The sequence below is a fragment of the Polypterus senegalus genome, chromosome 5 (genome assembly GCF_016835505.1).
Source record: "Polypterus senegalus isolate Bchr_013 chromosome 5, ASM1683550v1, whole genome shotgun sequence".
NCBI lineage: Eukaryota > Metazoa > Chordata > Cladistia > Polypteriformes > Polypteridae > Polypterus > Polypterus senegalus.
In genome coordinates, this window is record NC_053158.1 from 191,813,554 (window position 1) to 191,836,975 (window position 23,422).

Genomic DNA, 23,422 nt, shown 5'->3' on the forward strand with positions numbered 1-23,422 from the left:
AAACTTTCTCTCGCAGTTTCGCTGAGTTTGTGCCAAACACCACCCTGACCATCTCATCTTCCTCTGCATAAGCACAGTCCTTCACCCGTGAATATTTAGTGGCAGTTTGCTATTGGATTGCCGCTGACGGACGGCCTTATATGGGCAGGCACTAAATTACAAACGCCAGCGCAGCCTGTCTATGAACTTAATTTAAAGTGTAGGTTTACATCGTGCTTTGTTTCAAGTAGCAGAACTCATGAATATGGTTGTATATGTCACTTTCGCCGCTTCTTATTGTTTCGCTGCCTTCTCAATTATATAATGCATGTTTTCTTCAGCGCTTTTTTGAGGTCTTCCTGGTTTTCTATGTACTGCGTGATTACGTGGGAGGCGTGATGATGTCACACTAAACTCCGCCCCACGGCGTTGAAGCTCCTCTCCATTACAGTAAATGGAGAAAAACTGCTTCCAGTTATGACCATTACGCGTAGAATTTCGATATAAAACCTGCCCAACTTTTGTAAGGAAGCTGTAAGGAATGAACCTGCCAAATTTCAGCCTTCCACCCACACGGGAAGTTGGAGAATTAGTGATGAGTCAGTGAGTGAGTGAGTGAGTGAGGGCTTTGCCTTTTATTAGTATAGATCAACTCTCAGCAGCGGCCACATGGGCGGCCGTTTGGCGCATGTGTACGGGTCTCATTCCCTACCACATTCACCGTCACTTCCCCTACCTCTTCATATCTTAAATCATTCTTGAGGCTTAAGTGCCAGCTTAAGTAAAAAATTCAGGAAAATGTACTAAGTAATTACAACACAAACACTGAATAAATCAGTTTTAACAACGAAAAGATGCCAACGAGAGACCAGAACAAACGGCCTGCTAGGGTGGAGAAAAGAAGAGCTGCTCAGGAAGCACCAAGCACATCAACCTCTGAGCAAACGAATGCTAAACGAACAGAGAAAGAGGATGAAAACTAGGAATGAAAACTCAAGTCAAGTGGATTCCCTGCATGTTATTGTGCACCGTTACTGGTTTATTTTATGATATCAGATTTTATGGCACTGCACTTTAAACCTCAGGGATCAAGCAAAGTCCCCCCTGCTGGGGGACCCCACCTATTTTTTTTTTTTTGTGTAGTAATTTGTGTACTATTAAAAAAAAAAAAAAAATTTAGAACTGCCCACCAGAAAAGCGTTATAAAAAGAGGCGACTCTTCTACAAGTTTTGCATTCTAATTGTTATGACTTCCTACTTTTCTTTTTTATTATACTGTACATTATTGCTTTGTGTTTATGCTGCATCAGCCTGTGAGCAAATATTCTGTAGGCTCTACTGGAGAAACGCTGACAAAGTTCATTGTTTCCAGAAATTTCAAGCAAAAGGGATGGAGTTCCTAAATAAAAACGGATTGGCTGCTTCTACCAAATCAACATTATCTTAAGAGTCATAAGATCCCACAAATGCTTACTGGTTGATTCTTTAAGAGGTTGAACACATATACAGCTAATTTATTTATTTTATTTTTTTACGATTGATATAAGTAGCAGGCAATAAAAGCAAGTAACTTGCAACCAGTTTTCACCCTTGTCATCTGTTTGATCTTATCAGAGACTGAAGACCCCGCTGTGAGTGTACTGACATTGTAGCACAGTGAATTCTAACAGATGGCACCACATAAGCATTTACACTAATGTATTGTATGTGCCATCTGTTGGAATGAGAAATGCAATGCCAATCTCTGTTATAAGCCATTTTGTATGGGATTTGTATGGGAATAGTTGGGATGACAAATGCAATGCAGTTTATTACAACAAATGTCTGTGATGCACCATTTGTTGGAATGAAAGTGAGACAGCAACTGGATTGACACACAGATGCTCAGACACTTGAAGATCAGACTCTGACAGATCTTGTAACATGAAATTGGTGACTGGTGTCAGCATAAGAATAAAGCCACATGATCAGAGCATCCATAATACACTGCCATTGAAGTCCATGTCTGAAAGTTCAAACAACTTACTACTGGTTAATGTCCATACAGACCTGTATCCTTTTCATTTTGAGAAATGCATTTTACAAGCATACACAAATAGGAAGACAATTCTGTCTCTTTCATCATTACCCTCAAGTAGAAGTGTACCCCTCTAATTCTTTAACATTTATGTAACAAGCACACTTAACATTTTGGCAAGTGAACCACGTCCCATCTAGGAGAATTCTAAAATGTTCAACTAATCCGTTAGCTCAGGAATATCCTTACTGTTCTTTTATCTTGTTGGCTGCTGTCCGCCCAACATCCTGTGTGTGTGATTGTGCCTTGCAGCCATGCCACAAATAGATGATCACTTTGTTCACGTTGAGAAGGATCATGGACGTTCTGGACCGCAGACTACTACAGTGACAGGCTACCTCCAGCAAGTTCCCTTCAACGGGAACCTCTCCACGCACACAGTAGAGTCTCCAATCACCTGCAAATAACAGAAAGTGAAAAATGATGTATTTTAGTAATTCAGAATAGCAGTTTTTACACATCCAACCCAGTGGTGGGGGGGGAAAGAAAACACAATTTTTAAAATTAGAAACATCACAAAATGAATGGAGACTTGATTATACAGGTGCCGGTCATAAAATTAGAATATCATGACAAAGTTGATTTATTTCAGTAATTCCATTCAAAAAGTGAAACTTGTATATTAGATTCATTCATTACACACAGACTGATGTATTTCAAATGTTTATTTCTTTTAATTTTGATGATTATAACTGACAACTAATGAAAGTCCCAAATTCAGTATCTCGGAAAATTAGAATATCAATTAAGACCAATGCAAAAAAAGGATTTTTAGAAATGTTGGCCAACTGAAAGGTATGAACATGAAAAGTATGAGCATGTACAGCACTCAATATTTAGTTGGGGCTCCTTTGGCCTGGATTACTGCAGCAATGCGGCGTGGCATGGAGTCGATCAGTCTGTGGCACTGCTCAGGTGTTATGAGAGCCCATGTTGCTCTGATAGTGGCCTTCAGCTCTTCTGAATTGTTGGGTCTGGCGTATTGCATCTTCCTCTTCACAATACCCCATAGATTTTCTATGGGGTTAAGGTCAGGAGAGTTTGCTGGCCAATCAAGAACAGGGATACCATGGTCCTTAAACCAGGTACTGGTAGCTTTGGCACTGTGTGCAGGTGCCAGGTCCTGTTGGAAAATGAAATCTGCATCTCCATAAAGTTCAGCAGCAGGAAGCATGAAGTGCTCTAAAACTTCCTGGTAGACGGCTGCGTTGACCTTGGACCTCAGAAAACACAATGGACCAACACCAGCAGATGACATGGCACCCCAAACCATCACTGACTGTGGAAACTTTACACTGGACCTCAAGCAACGTGGATTCTGTGCCTCTCCTCTCTTCCTCCAGACTCTGGGACCTTGATTTCCAAAGGAAATGCAAAATTTACTTTCATCAGAGAACATAACTTTGGACCACTCAGCAGCAGTTTTGTCTTTAGCCCAGTCGAGACGCTTCTGACGCTGTCTCTTGTTCAAGAGTGGCTTGACACAAGGAATGCGACAGCTGAAACCCATGTCTTGCATACGTCTGTGTGTGGTGGTTCTTGAAGCACTGACTCCAGCTGCAGTCCACTCTTTGTGAATCTCCCCCACAGTTTTGAATGGGTTTTGTTTCACAATCCTCTCCAGGGTGCGTTATCTCTATTGCTTGTACACTTTTTCTACCACATCTTGTCCTTCCCTTCGCCTCTCTATTAATGTGCTTGGACACAGAGCTCTGTGAACAGCCAGCCTCTTTAGCAATGACCTTTTGTGTCTTGCCCTCCTTGTGCAAGGTGTCAATGGTCATCTTTTGGACAACTGTCAAGTCAGCAGTCTTCCCCATGATTGTGTAGCCTACAGAACGAGACTGAGAGACCATTTAAAGGCTTTTGTAGGTGTTTTGAGTTAATTAGCTGATTAGAGTGTGGCACCAGGTGTCTTCAATATTGAACCTTTTCACAATATTCTAATTTTCCGAGATACTGAATTTGGGACTTTCATTAGTTGTCAGTTATAATCCTCAAAATTAAAAGAAATAAACATTTGAAATACATCAGTCTGTGTGTAATGAATGAATCTAATATACAAGTTTCACTTTTTGAATGGCATTACTGAAATAAATCAACTTTGTCATGATATTCTAATTTTATGACCGGCACCTGTATACTGTATGCAAATACTGCATTACTGTTTACAGTCACAGGCCACTTCATTAGGCACACTTGTTAACGCAAATATCTAATCAGCCAATTAGGCATCGATCTACTGAAGTTCAAACCAAGCATCAGAATGGGTAAGAAAGGGGACTAAAGTGACTTTGAACATGTCATGGTTGTTGGTGCTAGATGGGCTGGGCTGAGTATTTCAGAAACTGCTGATCTACTGGGATTTTCACTCACAACAATCTCTGGAGAATATATCCAGTGGATGGCAGTTGTCTGGGCAAAAATGCCTTGTGGATACCAGAGGTCAAAGGAGAATGGCCAGCCTGGTCTGAGCTGATAGAAAGGCAACAGTCACTCAAACACTTGTTACAACTGAGGTGTGCAGAAGAGCATCTCTGAACGTACAAGTGAAACCTTGAAGCAGGTGGGCTACAGTAGCAGGAGACCACACAGAGTACGACTTCGGTCAGCTAAGAACAGGCAACTGAGGCTACAATTCACACGGGCTCAGCAAAATTGGACAATAGAAAATTGGAAAAATGTTGCCTGGTCTGATGAGTCTTGATTTCTGCTGCCACAGTCAGATGGTAGGGTCAGAATTTGTTGTCAACAACATGAAAACGTGGATCCATCCTGCCTTGTATCTACAGTTCAGGCTGCTGGTGGTGGTGTAATGGTGTGGTGATATTTTCTTGGCACACGTTTGGGCCCCTTAGTACCAACTGACCATCATTTAAATGCCACAGCCTACCTCAGTATTGGTGCTGACCATGTCCATCCCTTTATGACTGCAGTGTCCCCATCTTCTCATGGCTCCTTCCAGCGGGATAACGCACCATGGCACAAAGCTCAGATCATTTCAAACTGGTTTCTTGAACATGATGATGAGTTCACTGGATTCAAATGGCCTCCACTGTCACAAGATCTCAATCCAGCAGAGCACATTTGGGATGTGGTGGAAGGGGAGATTCGCATCATGGATATGCGGCCGACAAATATGCAGAAACTCTGTGATGCTATCATGTCAATGTGGAGCAAAAATCCCCGAGGAATGTTTCCAGCACTTTGTTGAGTCTGTGCCATGAAGAATTACAGCAGATAACAGGGGGTCCAACCAGGTACTTGCAAGGTGTACCTAATAAAGTGGCCAGTGAGTGTATTTGGTAATTATATTTGCTATATGCTTGAACAATAAAAGCTTAGCATACATTATTACCTGCTACTGACGTTTTACTTTTCTAATTCTACCCTTGGGGATCGTGCGGCAGCACTTTGTGCCATTGTGACCTTGTCTTTTTTCTAAAGATGGAGTTTTAGACTGGCAGAGGGAACAAGAACCCAACTATCAACACGTATCCATACTTCAAATCAGATTTACACAGTTGTGGACTTCCGCATGTATGAAATGATATAATTCTGGGGAGTGGGACGGGGATCAGTTGGCAGAGGCCTGGTATAAATAATCCGATGACCCTCGAGAGAGTCACTTAGCCCATGCCAACAGGAATGTAGATTAGCTTTAAAGTTGGTTTATATTTAAGGTTTTAAACACATGAATAAATAAATAAAATAGCATGCAGTCATGCAGAGAACACTGAAACTCCATGTAGGAAGGACCAGGATGTGAACCCTAGTCTCCTTACTATAACCCAGTACCACTACCACTGTGCCACTGGGTGAATGACAGGAAAAAAAAAATACAAAATGCACATTGTAATATTGGAAAATAAATAAAAAGTGCACATATGAGAAATTTAAACAAAAAATGGTTTGTAAAGACATTAAAGTTTCAAAATGACTATTTCTGGGCTTTGGCTCGAGCCAATGAAGCTGCGATGTTATTTGAGTTCAAAGGCCTTCAAACACTGCAATAGAGCTAAATGGCTGAATGCCCTGAGATTTAATCAGCTCTAAAGATGAAAAACGTCGCTCCTCAGAGGCAACAGTGATAGGAAGAGTTAGGATTGCTGAGAAGGGGGACTTCCTAGACCAAACCCGCCCCCACCCGTCTCACGGTATACCCACTCAAGCTGTGGCCGATTTGGTGCGGACTACACTGGCGCCTGAAGAGAAATCGGACTGAAGCCAAATCAGAAACGGCGGATTTGTTTAAAGAAATGAAGTCAGTTCAATTTTTGATGATGAGGATTTTCATGTAAATCCTCTTCATGATTTCGGAGATCTGCTGTGGTTACATTTAACATTACTAAAAAAAAAAAAGCTAAGTTCATCACTAATACTCTCACAACTCTGTTAGGGTCTCACTTGGGGGACAATAGTGTGTTGATGCTAAGCTTTAAGGGAGTGTGCCAATGTGAATGAATGCCCTTGGGATATCCCCCCCCCGGCACCTCAGTTATGGGCCTGTTCTGTTGCGATGTCTCTGACCCTACAACTCTGTAAGGGGCTGCATTTAAAGGGGGTGGGGGGACGATTATGTTATTACCAGTAACGGCGCACTGCATGATAACGTGCAGTGAATCCACTTGACTTGAGCATTGCTAGTCTTCATCCTCTTTCTCTGTATGTTTAGTATTCGTTTGCTCAGACGTTGATGTGTTTGTTGCTTCCTGAGCAGCTTTTCTTTTCTCCACCCTAGCGGCCCGCTTCTTCTCTTATTTTGTTGGCATCTTCTTGCGTTAAGTAAAACTGATTAAGTCAGTGTTTGTGTTGCAATAACTTATACGTTTTCCTTAAGTATTCACTTAAGTTGGCACTCAAGTCTTCAATCTGCCTCAACGATGATTTAAGATATGAAGAGATAGGGGAAGAGACAAAAAGGTGGTAGGGATGAGAACGGCGCCCGTACGCGTGTGCCTACTGCCGAGGGTTGATTCTACAATAAAATAAAATAAAAACAAAAAGAGGAATAACCTTGAAGGTCAATCATCACCCCGAAAGCAGATAGTAGACGTCACGTAGAATATTTGTACACCATTTATCAGGCCAATAGGTCAAACTGTTTGCGAGCTACAGGCGACTTAAAATCCTGGACAGACAAATGGACAGCCACGGTAGCATATTATATAAGAAGATAGTGTGTTGATGCTATGCCTTAATGGAGTGTGCTAATGTGAAGGACTGCCCTTGGGGACCCTCGCCACAAAACCCCAGACAAATTGCCTGTCCTGTCACTACGTCTCTAACCCAACAGCTCCAGAGGCTCAATTCCAGGTGGGCCACTGTCTGCGTTGATTTTGCACAAACTCGCCAGGTCTGTTGAGGTAAACTGCTTGTGCTTTCCCAATCCAATCCCGCCAACTACGGACGCTTCTCACATAGACTCTGACACTCCTTGTAACTGCATTAGATTAGGCAGGTTTGGTAAAGGCACTGAAAAATATCTCATACTTACTCTGTGCATTTTCTTCTTCCTCTTCCCTTTTACCAGAATGTACAATCATCCCTCCATTAAAACACTGCAGAAAACAAGGGGGCTCCTTCCCCTGCTGAACCTGAACCTGCAGAAACAGAACCCCAAATGTAATTTACTGTACAATCACACAATGCATGAAATGCCCTTCAATTGTGAATTTACGAAGATGCCTGCCAGCACATGTGCAGTACATTGACGTACAATAGAAAATAAAAATACGACACAGTTTAAGCTGCTGGACCTTCATCAGATGCATCTTAAAAGGTGAAAAACATAGAGTAGTACATATAAAAGGTACAAGTAAATACAGTATACACACTGCGGAAACAGGGCAAAATAGAATAATTATAAAATCAGTCATCAAAACAAATCACAAGTAGTAATTTTCCCTTATTTAATACTACTTATTATGGTCGTTTGCTTATGCTTTACTACTTTAACCTTTGGGTCTTTCTTGAGCTTTCTCAACTCTCAATCTTTATTGAAGCTATGCTGCTCAAGATAACGTAAGACACGAGAGTTTCACTGAGCCACAGCACAGGTTAAACAGCAGCGTCAACTGTGACTGGGACTGCATGCCACAAACATCCAGACACGCATATTACAAGGTGTGATCAAAAAATACAGTGAATGTTTAAATGAAAAAAAAAAAATTACAGTAAGAGACACATTGCCATTAATCCCCCTCAAAGTACGCCCCCTCTCTTCGAACACACTCATCCCATCGTTCTTGCCACTTCCAGAAGCAGTTCTGAAAGTCCTCTTTCGTGAGTGTCTTTAGCTGCGCTGTTGTGGCTGCCTCAGTGTCCTGCATGTCAGTCAAGATCCAACATCAAGGTGATGACGATTGTGTTTTTTGACCTTGATCGAATTGTGTGAGCCGAGTTTTTACCCAGGAACACTATGGTGAACTCTGAATATAAGGGCTTATGAGAGGGTTTAAGAAACAATGCGTTTAGAAAACGACCTGAGAAAAGGCCAAACTGTTTCATCCTCCATCATGACAATGCGCCAGGTCACACACAGCTTCTGGTACGGCAATTTGTCAATTAAAAATCTTACGGTGTGTCCTCATCCACCTTATTCAATGGATCTGGCACTGTGCGACTTCTGGCTCTTCCCCAAAGTCAAAATGACCAGGAAAAGGTAAACGTTTTGAATCAATTCAGGATTCAAGACAGCCATGACAGTGCAAATAAAGGCACTCGCACAAGAGGATGTCTAGAACTGCTTCTGGAAGTGGCAAGAACGATGGGGTAAGTGTGCTCGAAGCAAGGGGGAGTATTTTGAGAGGGATTAATGGCAATGTGTTTTTTATTGTAACGCATTCACCTTATTTTTTGATCAAACTTGGTGTGTGGGTGTGTGTCGCCCTGCCCAGGATTTGTTCCTGAATTGAGGTCTGTGCTGGCTAGGATTGGCTCAAGCAGAACCCCTTGACTCTGTGTTAGGATGTAACGGGTTGGACGATGACTGACTGTGTGTGTGTGTGTGTGTGTGTGTGTGTGTGTGTGTGTCTCTCTCTTTTTTAAACCGTGTCCCGTTCGGCTGTGAAGCAATCAGAATTGATGTCTGAATGCTGGTGACTAGCCTTACAGGTTTTCTCTCAGGTGGAGCGTTACAGCTTCTGCTGACGTCACGCCTGATACCAAAACTTTATTAAAAATATTTTCAGATGTTTTTAAGATTCGAACCGGACACGGAGACCAAAGTGAAAGAAAAAGAAGAGAGAAGGAAGAGATGGAGGTAAAGGGGGAAGGGGGGGTTCGTATAGAATAAACAATAAATGAACCAGAATCCGCTTCTAGACCTGCAGAAAGAGAGGGGGAAACAAACCACAAGACAAAAACATTGCTGCATCAGCTACATGAAGATATATAAAAGTAAAAATGTTTGCTGACAATCATACAGTAATTATTACTAAGGCATTTATGGCCAACCACAACCTTAGGTCATGTGCTGAAGATGTCCAAGTCATACTTATGAAATCACCATGTGAGCACCTGTGTGCGTACGCACACTTGTATGTGTAAGGTTTCTCTATAGGAGCATCCAATAGTGAGTGTGAAGGGCCACAGACCTGCCCCCAAAAGCGTGCAGAAGATGGAGGGAGTTCCAAGCCCAGAGATCCAGAGGTCACCCCAGAGCGGAGACCCCAGGGAGGCCGTCACCAGAGAAGCCCCAACCCCACACGAGGCGCAGAGGATCACCCGGGGTCACAACCAGCAGAGTCCGGGAGATATCAACGGCAAGCCCTCGGGCCTGCCCGCAGCCGCTCACCCCCGAGTCGGCTGGGCCCGGAACCCAAGGGCGACCCACCCCGCCGAGGACCTAACAGAGCCCAGGGAACCAGATCTCACCAGACAGCCACCGGGAGCGACCAGACAGATGCTTAAGGCAGGGGGAGGGTAGGCAAAGATGTTGTAGTATTGCCAGATGTCCCAGGAGAGGGGAGGAGTCCAAAACCCCACCTGACATATACAGTCACACACAAACACAGTCATACACTCCCTCCCTCATGCTCTCACATACACATACAACCCAACCTCCCTCTCTATCTATCCTCGGCCATTACCCAGCTGGAACGACAGCTGGATGGACGGACTTGTGTCACTGCCTCTCCTTGGACACTAGATGGTAGCCCTTCTGGGTAGCTGTGGCACCTTGGATTCCCACAGGGCTTGCTGGGAGTTGGAGTTTGGCACAACCCTGTTGGGTGAGGCTTTTTTGAGCTCCTAGGAGTGATTCCAGGTAATGGTGATGAGTCACCTGGAGCACTCCCAGGCGCTCAAGACGTCTCACCTCATTTGAAGAGCCAGAGTCAGGGGTGATGAAGCTTAACAGAGACACTTTGCTTTGTATTGTGGACATTGTGCTCTTGTGGGGAGCGAAGAAAAAACTTACCCACCTAAAAATAAAGGGGTGCTGTGTCCTGCCTGCTCATCTGCGTCAGGATTAGGGCGGCTGTACGCACCCTGGTAGTCCACAATACATACAAGCACACACATACATACATCTATTTATACTGTGGCGGACGACTGGGGATCCTGCCCAGCTGGGACGCATAGAAGGACCGGGAAAGGGACAATACCTCTCCTGGACCATGAGAGGGCAGCCACCCTGGTCTGCATCGGGGCCTCGGGATCAGAGCTTAGAAGCTCAACACTGTTGGGGCCTATGGCCACCACTAGGGGCCGCCCAGAGGATTATGGAGCCCTGGACTGCAGCACTTCCGCAATAACCGAACGTGCTGCCAGAAGAATTTCTGGGCACAGTCAAGAGTGCTTTCGGGTGCTCATGAGGCACTTCCGCCACACCAGAAAGTGCCGCCGGAAGATCATTGCAAAGCACCTGGAGCACATCTGGGGTGTTATAAAAAGGGCCACCTCACTCCATTAGTCGAGCTGGACGACAGAGCTTGTGAGAGGAGGAGTGAGGGCGACAGAGAAGAAACAGAAAAGAAAGAAATGTACGGATTTGTGCAGTGTACAGTGCTGTGTACAGGAAGCAGCAATAAACGTGTGTGTTTTGGGACATTGTTGGTCAGTGTGCCTGTCTGTGTCCGGGCATCTCTTACAATACCTACACAGACACACGAACATTTACCTGGGCTCCCCTCTCTTCGTCCAACTCTACAGTCATGAGTGCAGAGGTCCCTTTCTCGCTCACAGTTGAGTTGCGGCCCTGCCAGAAGAAGTAGGCACACTTCTCCTTCCCGGCACCACTGCTCCGAACCTGTTCAGCCTTCTGCCTTCTGCCCACTTCAGAATCCCAAAAAAAAAAGAAACAAAGAGTGCGACTTTAGTGTAAAAAGAAATACAGGAAATACAAGAATATCATTAGAAACACAGAAAAGGCAAGATTTGAAATCAGACCTGAAAAAATTGTGCTACAGAAAATATTAGCTGTTTGTTATTATAAAGGACAGGTTATAAAATCCTGCATCATTGTTTACAAATTTGAACTTGTGGCAATTTAATTATGAGATATAAATGTCATAACTAAAAAAAGGATTTTATGTATTTTATATTAGATTTTATATATATTAGGAGTAACTGTCACAATACATACTGTAGATACACTGACTGAGCAAGTTAGGCACACCTGTGCACCTGCTTATCCATGCAGCTATGTAATCAGCCAATCAAAAATCTTGCAGATATGGGTCAGGAACTTCAGCTAATGTTCACATCAAACACTAGAAGGGGGTTATTGTGATCTCAGTGATATAGATTGTGGCGTGATTGCTGGTACCAGACAGTCTGCTGTGAGTATTTCTTTACCTGCTGATCAGGTGCTTCAATTAAGTTTAACATCAAAGCACCAGAATGGGGCAAAAAAAGTGGGACAGTGATGTGACTGTTGGTGCCAGACGGGCCGGTTTGAGTATTTCTCTAACCACCGATCTCCTGATTTTCTCACACACAACATTCACTAGAGCAGGGGTGGTCAACGCCAGTTCCTGGAAGACCGCAGGATGGATGAACTTGTTGAACAGAATGGCCTGTTCCCATCACAACTGTTCTAAAGGTCTAAATATTAAAGACAATATTTTTTAACCCCCAACACCCCACCCAGTACATCAAACAAAAATGAGTTATTTGAGACACAATATAAACCAAGAAATGTATGAGGGGGAGTCCAGCTAGAGTTAGAAAATGGGATTTATTAGAAAATGGAACCAACCTAAACAAAAGTCTCCACCCTTCTCAATGCACTTGAGCCACCTGTCTGGATTCCAGCAGAATAAAAGGTTTTGTTGTCGAACACTACATGCCGAGGGGGTACTCCAGTCACTAAGTTACTGTGACTTGGCTGGAGACCAATGTGAAGCCTGCTATTTGATCCAAGCGGCGGGGACGGCTGTCTCAAGGGGTCCTTTTGCTGCAAAACAATGACACACAAACACTGCTAAGAACACCAAGGCTTGTCTGGAGAAACTGTAGTTGGAGGTATTGCCATCTCCTCCTTATTCACCATATTTGGCATCTTGTTGGATCGCTAAAAAAAACAACATCTGGGTGGTCGCCAATTCAAGACAGATGATGACATGAAGAAAGCGGTACACGAGTGGTGGCGAGGACGGGACAAACCCTTTTATTCTGCTGGCACTTCCAGGCAGGTGGCATACGTGCATTGAGAAGGGTGAAAAATGACACTGTCAGGTTTGTTAAGGTTTGTTCTATTTTGGCTCGACTCCCCCATAGCACCTGCTCCAAGACTGACCTGCAGTGCTGATCATATACTTCCATTTCACCACATACGTATCTCCTTCGTGAAACTGGCCGATACTCTGCTTTGGTAAGCGGCTGTAATCAAACTCTAGGATGTGCCATACATCCACAGAGAGGGTGCCAATCTCAAACTGTCTTCTGTCTTCACCTTCGACAAAGCCATATCCACGTCCGACATCCATACCATCCAACATCGTGCCTGTGGAAGTGTCGGCCACGCGGAGCATTAAAGCAGCATCATACGGCTTAAATTCATGTCCGTGATGCTCGAGCTGCATGTACAAAGATACAACAACAAGATTTTCCTGTAAATGAGCAAGTCTGCATAAATATTAAGAAAGGCTTTCATCATAATAAGTATTCTGGCTATAAAAACAGCCATGTCTCATATCAGACAACAACAACTGGAAGACAAACGTCAATGAAGGGTTTTAGAGATGTGTGGATTCACAATTTACAATAGGAGGTAAGCCAGGTGGTTAAATGGGGATTTGTAGTGCAGAAAAAAAAACTATGTGGCCATGTTCAACTGGGAGGGCTTGACATTTGATTTAGAAATGGACAGCATTCAGCAAACTAATTACTTTACCCCAAATGTTCATTTGGTTACCTCTCAGTGCTTAATTAACATCACAGTGGCCAGATGCTTGCAGTTATGGGTGATGACATTGATCAAAAGTAACTGTGCCAGTGTGGAGTTTCCTATTAACTGAGACATGAAATATTCAGACTTATCCAGTCCCATTCAATTCCTCTATCGATCAATTATCAACACATCTCCATTTAAAATAGTGCTAGAGCTTCATTTAACAGGGAGAATAAGCCCACATTGGCATGCAGTCAGAACAAACCAAACCAGCTTCACTGTTATGGCAACTTCCAGCTGAACTAAAAGAATAAAGAGGGGTCTCTTTTCCTGTTCAGAAAACAGTTTTATTCACATAAGGAAAGAAATGGATGTGAAAGAATCCAATGTGGATTTAACTCTTTTAGGGAGGAAGTTGACTTTTGTCGACACAACGGGTTGAGAATGGACATCGGGCAGAGGGCGAAAGAAAGCTGTAAATGTTGATAAAACTCACTGTGACGTTATAGGTAGACCCTCTTTGCTCGAAGGTCTGTTAGAACTCGTTGACTTGACGTTGAAAACCTGCGTGTGCGTAGTAGTGTAGAGTAAGCAACGTCTAGAATGGCATCGACATCGGGCAACAGAGTGAAGCAAAGGCACAAAAGTGAAATACTCTGCATATTTATTTTTTTGCATATTATTGTTGAATCGGACTATACATATATGTATATGTATGTATGTATGTATGTATATGCAGTATGGTTTCACGCCAAAAAAGAGCACAACAGATGCAATGGACAAGTTTAGAGAAGGCCAGAAGGAGTTGCATTGCGTCTTTGTGGACCTGGAGAAAGCATATAACATGGTGCCTCGAGAGGAGCTGTGGTATTGTATGAGGAAGTCGGGAGTGGCAGAGAAGTACGTAAGAGTTGTACAGGATATGTACGAGGGAAGTGTGACAGTGGTGAGGACGGAGGTAGGAGTGATGGAGGTGGGATTACATCAGGGATCAGCTCTGAGCCCTTTCTTATTTGCAATGGTGATGGACAGGATGACAGACGAGATTAGACAGGAAACCCTGTGGACTGTGATGTTTGCTGATGACATTGTGATCTGTAGCGAGAGTAAGGAGCAGGTTGAGGAGACCCTGGAGAGGTGAAGATATGCTCGAGAGAGGAGAGGAATGAAGGTCAGTAGGAAAAAGACAGAATACATGTGTGTAAATGAGAGGGAGGTCAGTGGAATGGTGAGGATGCAGGGAGTAGAGTTGGCGAAGGTGGAGGAGTTTAAATACTTGGGATCAACAGTATAGAGTAATGGAGATTGTGGAAGAGAGGTGAAGGAGAGTGCAGGCAGGGTGGAATGGGTGGAGAAGAGTGTCAGGAGTGATTTGTGACAGACGGATATCAGCAAGAGTGAAAGGGAAGGTCTACAGGATGGTAGTGAGACCAGCTATGTTATATGGGCTGGAGATGGTGGCACTGACCAGAAAGCAGGAGACAGAGCTGGAGGTGGCAGAGTTAAAGATGCTAAGATTTGTATCGAGTGTGATGAGGTTGGACAGGATTAGAAATGAGGACATTAGAGGGTCAGCTAAGGTTGGACGGTTGGGAGACAAAGTCAGAGAGGCGAGAATGCATTGGTCTGGACATGTGCAGAGGAGAGATGCTGGGTATGTTGGGAGAAGGATGCTAAGGATAGAGCTGAAATGTAAAGAGGAAAAGAAGAAGGCCTAAGAGAAGGTTTATGGAGGTGGTGAGAGAGGACATGCAGGTGATGGGTGTAACAGAACAAGATGCAGAGGACAGAAAGATATGGAAGAAGATGATCCGCTGTGGCGACCCCAAATGGGAGCAGCCAAAAGAAGAAGAAGATTGTTGAATCGGACTCTGACTTCTTGAATTCTGATTTTTGATGCAAGTGATCTGGAGATCAAAACCGAAAGTCAGGTGCCTGCATCAACTGATCATAATGCTGGACACATTCATGCAGCTGACGTACCTACGAAAAACACTTGCCCTGGGAGGGCTACACAGACATCAAAATGTGAGGGGAACAAGATGGCAACTGGACTTCAAACAATGCGGCCTGCTGGTGGACACAACGGATTAGCAGCCCCTCTGACTTATCAGAAAGTGCCTTTCAGCTTATAAGTGATGGGACAAACACGTAGGTAATAAGTATGTGAATATGCCTACTGTAGGGATTCCTGGAACATAAAATATAGTGACACTGGTCATATACAAGGATTTTATGTTGATTTATGCATGAAAACCATTGCTTTGACTGCTTTTTAGAAAACTATTTTTTGGAAAAATATTCCACCCTGGGATAAAAGGAAGTAAAAATAATTAACCCTGAAAGAGATAGACACACATTTCTTACTGCGGTACAGTAGAGTAGAGGACTGCTGTGGTGTGGTGGGAAAGGCTTTGGATTTCAAACCCTGAAGTCGTGGGTTCAAATCCTGCAATGACACTGTGCGACCCTGAGCAAGTCACTTGACCTGCTTGTGCTCCAATTGAAAAATCAAAAGAAATGGAACCAATCTTATCAGAAATGTTGTAAGTCGCCTTGGATAAAGGCATCAGCCAAATAAGTAAATGTAAATCAATTCTGTCTGGCACATCAGCGACTTTCTCCATCACTAAGCTCTTGTTCGCCCACTAAGGTCCTCTGATTCTGGCCATCTTGTTGTGCCCCACTCTAGCCAGCACTCTATGGGTGACAGGGGCTTCAGCTGTATAGCGCCCAGACTCTGGAATGACCAGTCATTGATTTAAGAAACAACTTAAAACTCATCTGTTCAGGGAGGCTTTTAACTTAACCGGACATTCTGCCTCCTCTTTCAGTCTTCCTCACTGTCCATATGGTCAGTATCAGTATATGTGTGTGTTATATCACAAATGACGTTATTTGTTAGGCTTTATTTTAGAACTGAATTTAGTATTTTACTCTTGTTTTTTGTCTTTTATTCTATTTAATGCCTACAGATATCATGTATTTATTTTAAATGTTCTATTCAGGAAATGCCTGTATCCAATGTTACATATACCTGCTGTTTCTTTATGAGACTCTGAAGCACCTTGTGCATGGGAAAGGCACTAGATAAAGAAATTATTAAAGTAATTATGCATCATTCATCACAGTTCACCCTTTCAAAATATTTCTAACACACACAAGCAAGCGAGCACCTGCTAAAGAGGCCACTGCTTGTTAAAAATGCTCTGGTTGCCCTTTGTGATTTTGTTTTTCTCTTAAATGTAAATTCCCTTTGAAAGGAGAGGGGAACTAAACATGCCAAAATCATTTAAATGTGTTTATTCCTCACATCAAGCAACACTCAATACCCCAGAATGGCAAAGTGAAAAAAGGATTTGGGAACTTTTTGCAAATGTATTAAAAGAACTTGTATATTACAATGAGCAAGATAGTCAGACCCTTAACTGACACCTGGAATGTGGCTCAGATGCATTCTGTTCTATTGATGATCACGGAGATGTTTCTACACCTTGTTTGGAGTAAACCTGAGGTGAATTTGATTGATTGCACAGAGTTAGGAAAGGCACACGCCTGTCAATCGACGGTACCATAGTTGAGTAAAAACCAAGCTATGAGGTCAATGGAACTGCCTGCAGAGTCTGAGATGGGATTGTATTGAGGAAAAGATCTGGAGAAGGTTACTTAAAAAAAAAAAACCCAATTCATCCTAGAAAGCTGGATACCCAGCCAACCAGAACAATTGAGAGAGAAGGGCCTTAGTAAGAGGCAGCCGAGTATGCATTTGACACTCTGGATGAGCTCCAAATAACCTGAGTGGAAATGGCAGAAACTAGGGAGGGACAATCACCATTGCAGCACTCCTCCAAACTGGGCTTCATGATATAATGGCTAGACAGAAGCTTCTCCTTGGTAAAAAAAAAAAAAAAACAAACCCATAGAAGCCCACATGGAAGTTTACAAAAACGGCATCTAAAGGACTCTCAAGATTTTTCGGTGTGATGAAACCAAGATAAACATCAAATCTAGGGTGAAACCAGGCACCGTTCATCATGCTGTGGGGCTGGGACTGGGAGACTAGTCAAGGCGAAGCTTAACAGAACAAAGCACAGAGATCTCCTCAATGAAAACTGCCTCCAGAGCGCTTTGAACCTTAAACTGGGCCGAAGGTTTGTCCTCCAACAGGACGACGACTGTAAGCACAAAGCAAAGACAACACAAGTGTGGCTTAGGAACAACTGTGCATGTTCTTGAGTGACCAAGAATGTCATGTCATACCCAAGGGGACTCCAGGCTGGAACTGCTGCCAAAGGGGCTTCAACTACTAAGTAAAAAGGGACCGAATACTTGTGTCAATGCAATATTACAGTTTTTAATAAACGTATAAAAAATTCTTAAATCCTGTTTTTTGCTTTGTCATTTTGGGGTATCATGTTGCTTGATGAGGGAAAAAATGAATTTAAATTATTTTAAACATAAGGCTGCAACATAGCAAAATGCAAAAAAAGTGAGGGGTTTGAATGCGCTATATTAAGACAGCTAGATAGATATGAAAGGTGTTATATGATGGATTAACTGCCGAAATATCAATATGAACAAGAAAAATTGGGGTGTTCTAAAAGTTTTGACCAATAGAGAAAGTGTGTGTGGAGATACGTACATAGATATAGACAGATATATAGATAGAGAAACATGGGCACTTGGGAGGCGCTAACACTATTAGTGCACTAATACTTTTTTCCTTCCTCTGTTAAGGCTGCTTAATTGTAATCCCAGTCCTCAAACAGACTGTACTTCTGGTTCCAGTTCCCACCCTGCTCCTGACCTCACTTCCACCTACAGACCCTTCGACACATCTCTTCCTCCTCTCCGACTATAAAGTCTGCCACTTTTCTTTGTTAAATTACTTACGTCTTGGACTCAGTCTCAAGTGATTACTCAGTCATAATACAGTATATTTATGCTATTGAGAATATATGGGGTGGAACCCCAAAACTTTTTTTGTCTCTTTTGCTCTTTTCTTTGCTATATATATTTATCTCTCTCTATACATTGTGGTGGATGGCCCAGCTGGGATGCCCCTTCAACACTTGGTCTGGGGGAACAGCCATGGGCTACACACTAGAGGGTGGGCCATTTATATGGATACACCTTAATAAAATGGGAATGGTTGCTGATATTAACTTCCTGTTTGTGGCACATTAGTATATGTGAGGGGGAAACTTTTCAAGATGGGTGGTGACCATGGTGGCCATTTGGAAGTTGGCCATTTTGGATGCAACTTTTGTTTTTTCAATAGGAAGAGGGTCATGTGACACATCAAACTTATTGGGAATTTCACAAGAAAAACAATGGTGTGCTTGGTTTTAACGTAACTTTATTCTTTCATGAGTTATTTACAAGTTTCTGACCACTTATAAAATGTGTTCAATGTGCTGCCCATTGTGTTGGATTGTCAATGCAACCCTCTTCTCCCACTCTTCACACACTGATAGCAACACCGCGGGAGAAATGCTAGCACAGGCTTCCAGTATCCGTAGTTTCAGGTGCTGCACATCTCATATCTTCACAGCATAGACAATTGCCTTCAGATGACCCCAAAGATAAAAGTCTAAGGGGGTCAGATCAAGAGACCTTGGGGGCCATTCAACTGGCCCACGACCAATCCACTTTCCAGGAAACTGTTCATCTAGGAATGCTCGGACCTGACACCCATAATGTGGTGGTGCACCATCTTGCTGGAAAAACTCAGGGAACGTGCCAGCTTCAGTGCATAAAGAGGGAAACACATCATCATGTAGCAATTTCGCATATCCAGTGGCCTTGAGGTTTCCATTGATGAAGAATGGCCCCACTATCTTTGTACCCCATATACCACACCATACCATCAATTTTTTGTTCCAACAGTCTTGGAGGGATCTATCCAATGTGGGTTAGTGTCAGACCAATAGCGGTGGTTTTGTTTGTTAACTTCACCATTCACATAAAAGTTTGCCTCATCACTGAACAAAATCTTCTGTAAACTGAGGGTCCTGTTCCAATTTTTGTTTTGCCCATTCTGCAAATTCAGTGCGCCAATCTGGGTCATCCTCGTTGAGATGCTGCAGTAGCTGGAGTTTGTAAGGGTGCCATTTGTGAGTAGCTAATATCCGCCGAAGGGATGTTCGACTAATGCCACTCTCCAGTGACATGCGGCGAGTGCTACGCTGTGGGCTCTTGCTGAATGAAGCTAGGACAGCCACTGATGTTTCTTCATTAGTGACAGTTTTCATGCGTCCACATTTTGGCAAATCCAACACTGAACCAGTTTCATGAAACTTAGCAAGCAGTTTGCTAACTGTAGCATGGGAGATGGGTGGTCTCGTAGGGTGTCTTGCATTGAAATCTGCTGCAATGACCCGGTTACTGCGTTCACCAGACATCAACACAATTTCTATCTGCTTCTCACGTGTTAACCTCTGTGACATGTCAATGGGTGTAAACAAAGAGAAACTTGTAAATAACTCATGAAAGAATACAGTTATGTTAAAACCAAGCACACCATTGTTTTTCTTGTGAAATTCCCAATAAGTTTGATGTGTCACATGACCCTCTTCCTATTGAAAAAACAAAAGTTGGATCCAAAATGGCTGACTTCAAAATGGCCACCATGGTCACCACCCATCTTGAAAAGTTTTCCCCCTCACATATACTAATGTGCCACAAACAGGAAGTTAATATCACCAACCATTCCCATTTTATTAAGGTGTATCCATATAAATGGCCCACCCTTGTTGGGCTCCGTGGCCACCGCCAGGAGGAGCTGCATGACTTCCTGAGCCCGTCTGGGCGGTAATGCAGCCACATGCAGGTTATCAAGCACCTGCAGCACTTCCAGGTGGGCTATAAAAGGAGCTAGCAGCCACCACTCGGGAGGAGGAGGAGGAGGAGTGGTGGTGGTGAAGACCAGAGTATTTTTTGTTTGCTTGTGTGTTTCTGTTGTGCTTCTGGGAGTGTGCTATGAGTGAGGGGCACAGGGAAGACATGTCCCCCCAGCTAAAGAAAAATAAAGTTTTATTTTTACGTGTGCCTCCCTGCCTCGGGTTGGTGCATATATAGCACCTTTGCGACAATTATAATATATATATCATATACACAAAATAGAAAGATTAGTTGCCAATATTATGACATTAGTGTCACCCATGAGTAGTTTGCTGTAGATGTGAATGCATTACTGCGACAGGCAAGCAAAACAAGCCATCAGCAGGAGGCTGTACTTCAAATGCACAAAGAAAGCTTTCCCAGCTATGAAGTTTTTTAAAAGTTAGTTTTAGGGAACAGAAAGAACAAAAGCAATCACTTGTGCCATTTTTGTCACAACAGATAATAAACATCTTATAAAAGCATGCATTGTTAAAGTCCTACTTTCTGCTCAGTGTGGTGGTCACTTCCATTTTTTTGAACAGACTTCTTTGATTCCATCCAGTCCAGGAACTTCTCCTTAAACAACGTTGTTTCATTGTGTTCTGTTAGTCTGCCAAAGATCGCCCAATCCGGACGTCCTTGACCTTTTCTGTTTAATTAATAAGAAGTGAAAAGGAGAAGGGAAAAAAGAGAGATGTTACCATACATAAAGCATTACAGTAAACATATTAGAGCATTTGTATAAGAGAGACTGGGGTGAGATCAGCATACAGTAGAGTCATGATGGGTGAGGACTTTATATTACAGTGTCAGTTCTTGGCCCAGCTTCCTTAGCTGTGTAGTTTTGCTCGCTCTGCCTGTGTTTCTGTGGGTTGAGATGAGCACTTGTTAAAACACGCTGCCTGCCTGCTAGTGAACAGAAATGCACACCTCCTCAGAATGACAGTACATTCAGCTAATTCCGTTTCTTTTTCTGAAGTCTTTTAGAACTAACTTTAGTATTAGGGTGTTGTACCATGTTAGCCATTATGGATGTAGTGAGAAGTCGAGCGAAATGACCCCTTTTATTGGCTAACTAGAGAGAATATACAAGTTTGAGGCAACTTGGGCCCCATCTTCAGGCGAGACGTAATTGACTTTAAAATACTACTAATGATGCATAAAGCTGTAAATAATTTTGATCCTCCTTCCTGTATCTTCAAGTGCCTGTCCCCTTACCTTCTAAGTCTTAACCTTAGATATTCTAAGAAATAATAATACATTTATATAGCGTATTTTGCATGCTCCAAGGTGCTTAGCGGTCTGCCACTTATTTCAAGGGCCCAAGCATTAAAGAAGCGGTGAAGCAGCCTTTGCCATTTTGCACCAAAAAGTTACCAAGAGAGATATGCCAGGCATATACTGTGAAGAATTTTAAGAAACTCCTAAATCTCCACTTTAATTTTGCTTTTTCGTAGCTTCAACTTTTACTGTACCAAAGAGGCTTTAAGTTCTACTCTTAATATTCCCTAGATATCCATCCAGCCATCCATTATCCAACCCGCCAAATCCTAACTACAGGGCCACGGGATTCCCTAGATATGCATAACATTATCACTCTCTTCAGTGAATCTGAAATCTTTACTAAGCTCTACTTTTCTCTGTTCTTTTCATTTTTTTCTGTGCGGACACTCTGCACCACCACCACCTGATCAAAGTTCTGAGCAGCCGCCTCTGATGTCAATGAAAGTGGACACCCCAACTTGTGTTGAATCCTCTAAGACGAAGGCTAAAAAGAACCACTAAAGCTTGTAATTATACATCTATTTCTTGTGTACTATTAATTCATTATTATTCTTATCCGAATTGTTTTGTATGCATGTAACTTAAGTCTTTGACATGTTGTAAAACACTGAGCTGCATCCTTTGTATGAAATAAATAGTTGCTGTTGATGAACAGTCCAACTTTGGGTTATGATCCATAGTTAAAGCAACAGTTGGTAACCATTGCGCAATGTTAAAAAGGTAAAATGACATAAAACTGAACAAAAAAGGTTCCTGCCTTGGTATAAGTGGGTTGCATTCTCCAGGATCAAGCGGATTGATGTCACAGTTGGTGTAGTCAAAGGTTCCATTCCACAAATGCTTCGCTAGCTGAAATGCAATCTTCCTTTGTGACAGGGTGACTTCCTTTCCGTGCCACACATACACTTCACTGCCAAAATCAAAAACCATGACCTATTAGGGGGGAGAAAACAAAAGGTGGTGCAAAGTTCAGTTAAAATTTGAACCAGCCTGTGGGTAAGCTCACACAAAAATCAACCTAAAAACCATTGTTGCTCAAACTGGCAAGGATTGCCATCGTTTTAATTGGAGTTTCTTGTGCACATCACAGAATGTGGCAAGTAGCACCTTAGTTCAGTGGATGACTTGCGCATCTGAAGGAAAAGTCACATCATTCTGGCCGGCCACTTTTCAACACTGTGTTTAAATCCGCTAATCTCTTTTTTGGGGCTGGAAAACGTATTGCTTGTCACTTCATAGCTGTAACCCTCTGGAACGGTACATTGGCCTTATAATTATTAAAGCTGATGGTTGCCCGAGTTTATATCTATATATCTGTATACAGGGTGGGCCATTTATATGGATACACCTTAATAAAATGGGAATGGTTGGTGATATTAACTTCCTGTTTGTGGCACATTAGTATATGTGAGGGGGAAAACTTTTCAAGATGGGTGGTGACCATTTTGAAGTCAGCCATTTTGGATCCAACTTTTGTTTTTTCAATAGGAAGAGGGTCATGTGACACATCAAACTTATTGGGAATTTCACAAGAAAAACAATGGTGTGCTTGGTTTTAACGTAACTTTATTCTTTCATGAGTTATTTACAAGTTTCTCTTTGTTTACAGCCATTGACATGTCGCAGAGGTTAACACGTGAGGAGCGGATAGAAATTGTGTTGATGTCTGGTGAACGCAGTAACCGGGTCATTGCAGCAGATTTCAATGCAAGACACCCTACGAGACCACCCATCTCCCATGCTACAGTTAGCAAACTGCTTGCTAAGTTTCGTGAAACTGGTTCAGTGTTGGATTTGCCAAAATGTGGACGCATGAAAACTGTCACTAATGAAGAAACATCAGTGGCTGTCCTAGCTTC

At 42.8% G+C, this 23,422-nt stretch overlaps 1 protein-coding gene across 18 annotated transcripts in view; it reads right to left on the reverse strand.

Moving 5' to 3' along the window:
• The window catches only part of svila (supervillin a), a 246,635-nt gene that overhangs the window by 33,094 nt on the left and 190,119 nt on the right, over nucleotides 1-23,422 (reverse strand). For all 18 annotated transcript variants that reach the window (XM_039753870.1, XM_039753862.1, XM_039753872.1 and 15 more), the window contains 6 exons: nucleotides 22,321-22,496; nucleotides 20,781-20,928; nucleotides 12,801-13,080; nucleotides 11,181-11,335; nucleotides 7,554-7,659; nucleotides 2,246-2,453 (listed from right to left, as the gene is read on the reverse strand). In XM_039753870.1, coding sequence (XP_039609804.1) covers nucleotides 2,246-2,453; nucleotides 7,554-7,659; nucleotides 11,181-11,335; nucleotides 12,801-13,080; nucleotides 20,781-20,928; nucleotides 22,321-22,496 — 1,073 coding nt within the window. The remainder of the gene's footprint in view (nucleotides 1-2,245; nucleotides 2,454-7,553; nucleotides 7,660-11,180; nucleotides 11,336-12,800; nucleotides 13,081-20,780; nucleotides 20,929-22,320; nucleotides 22,497-23,422) is intronic.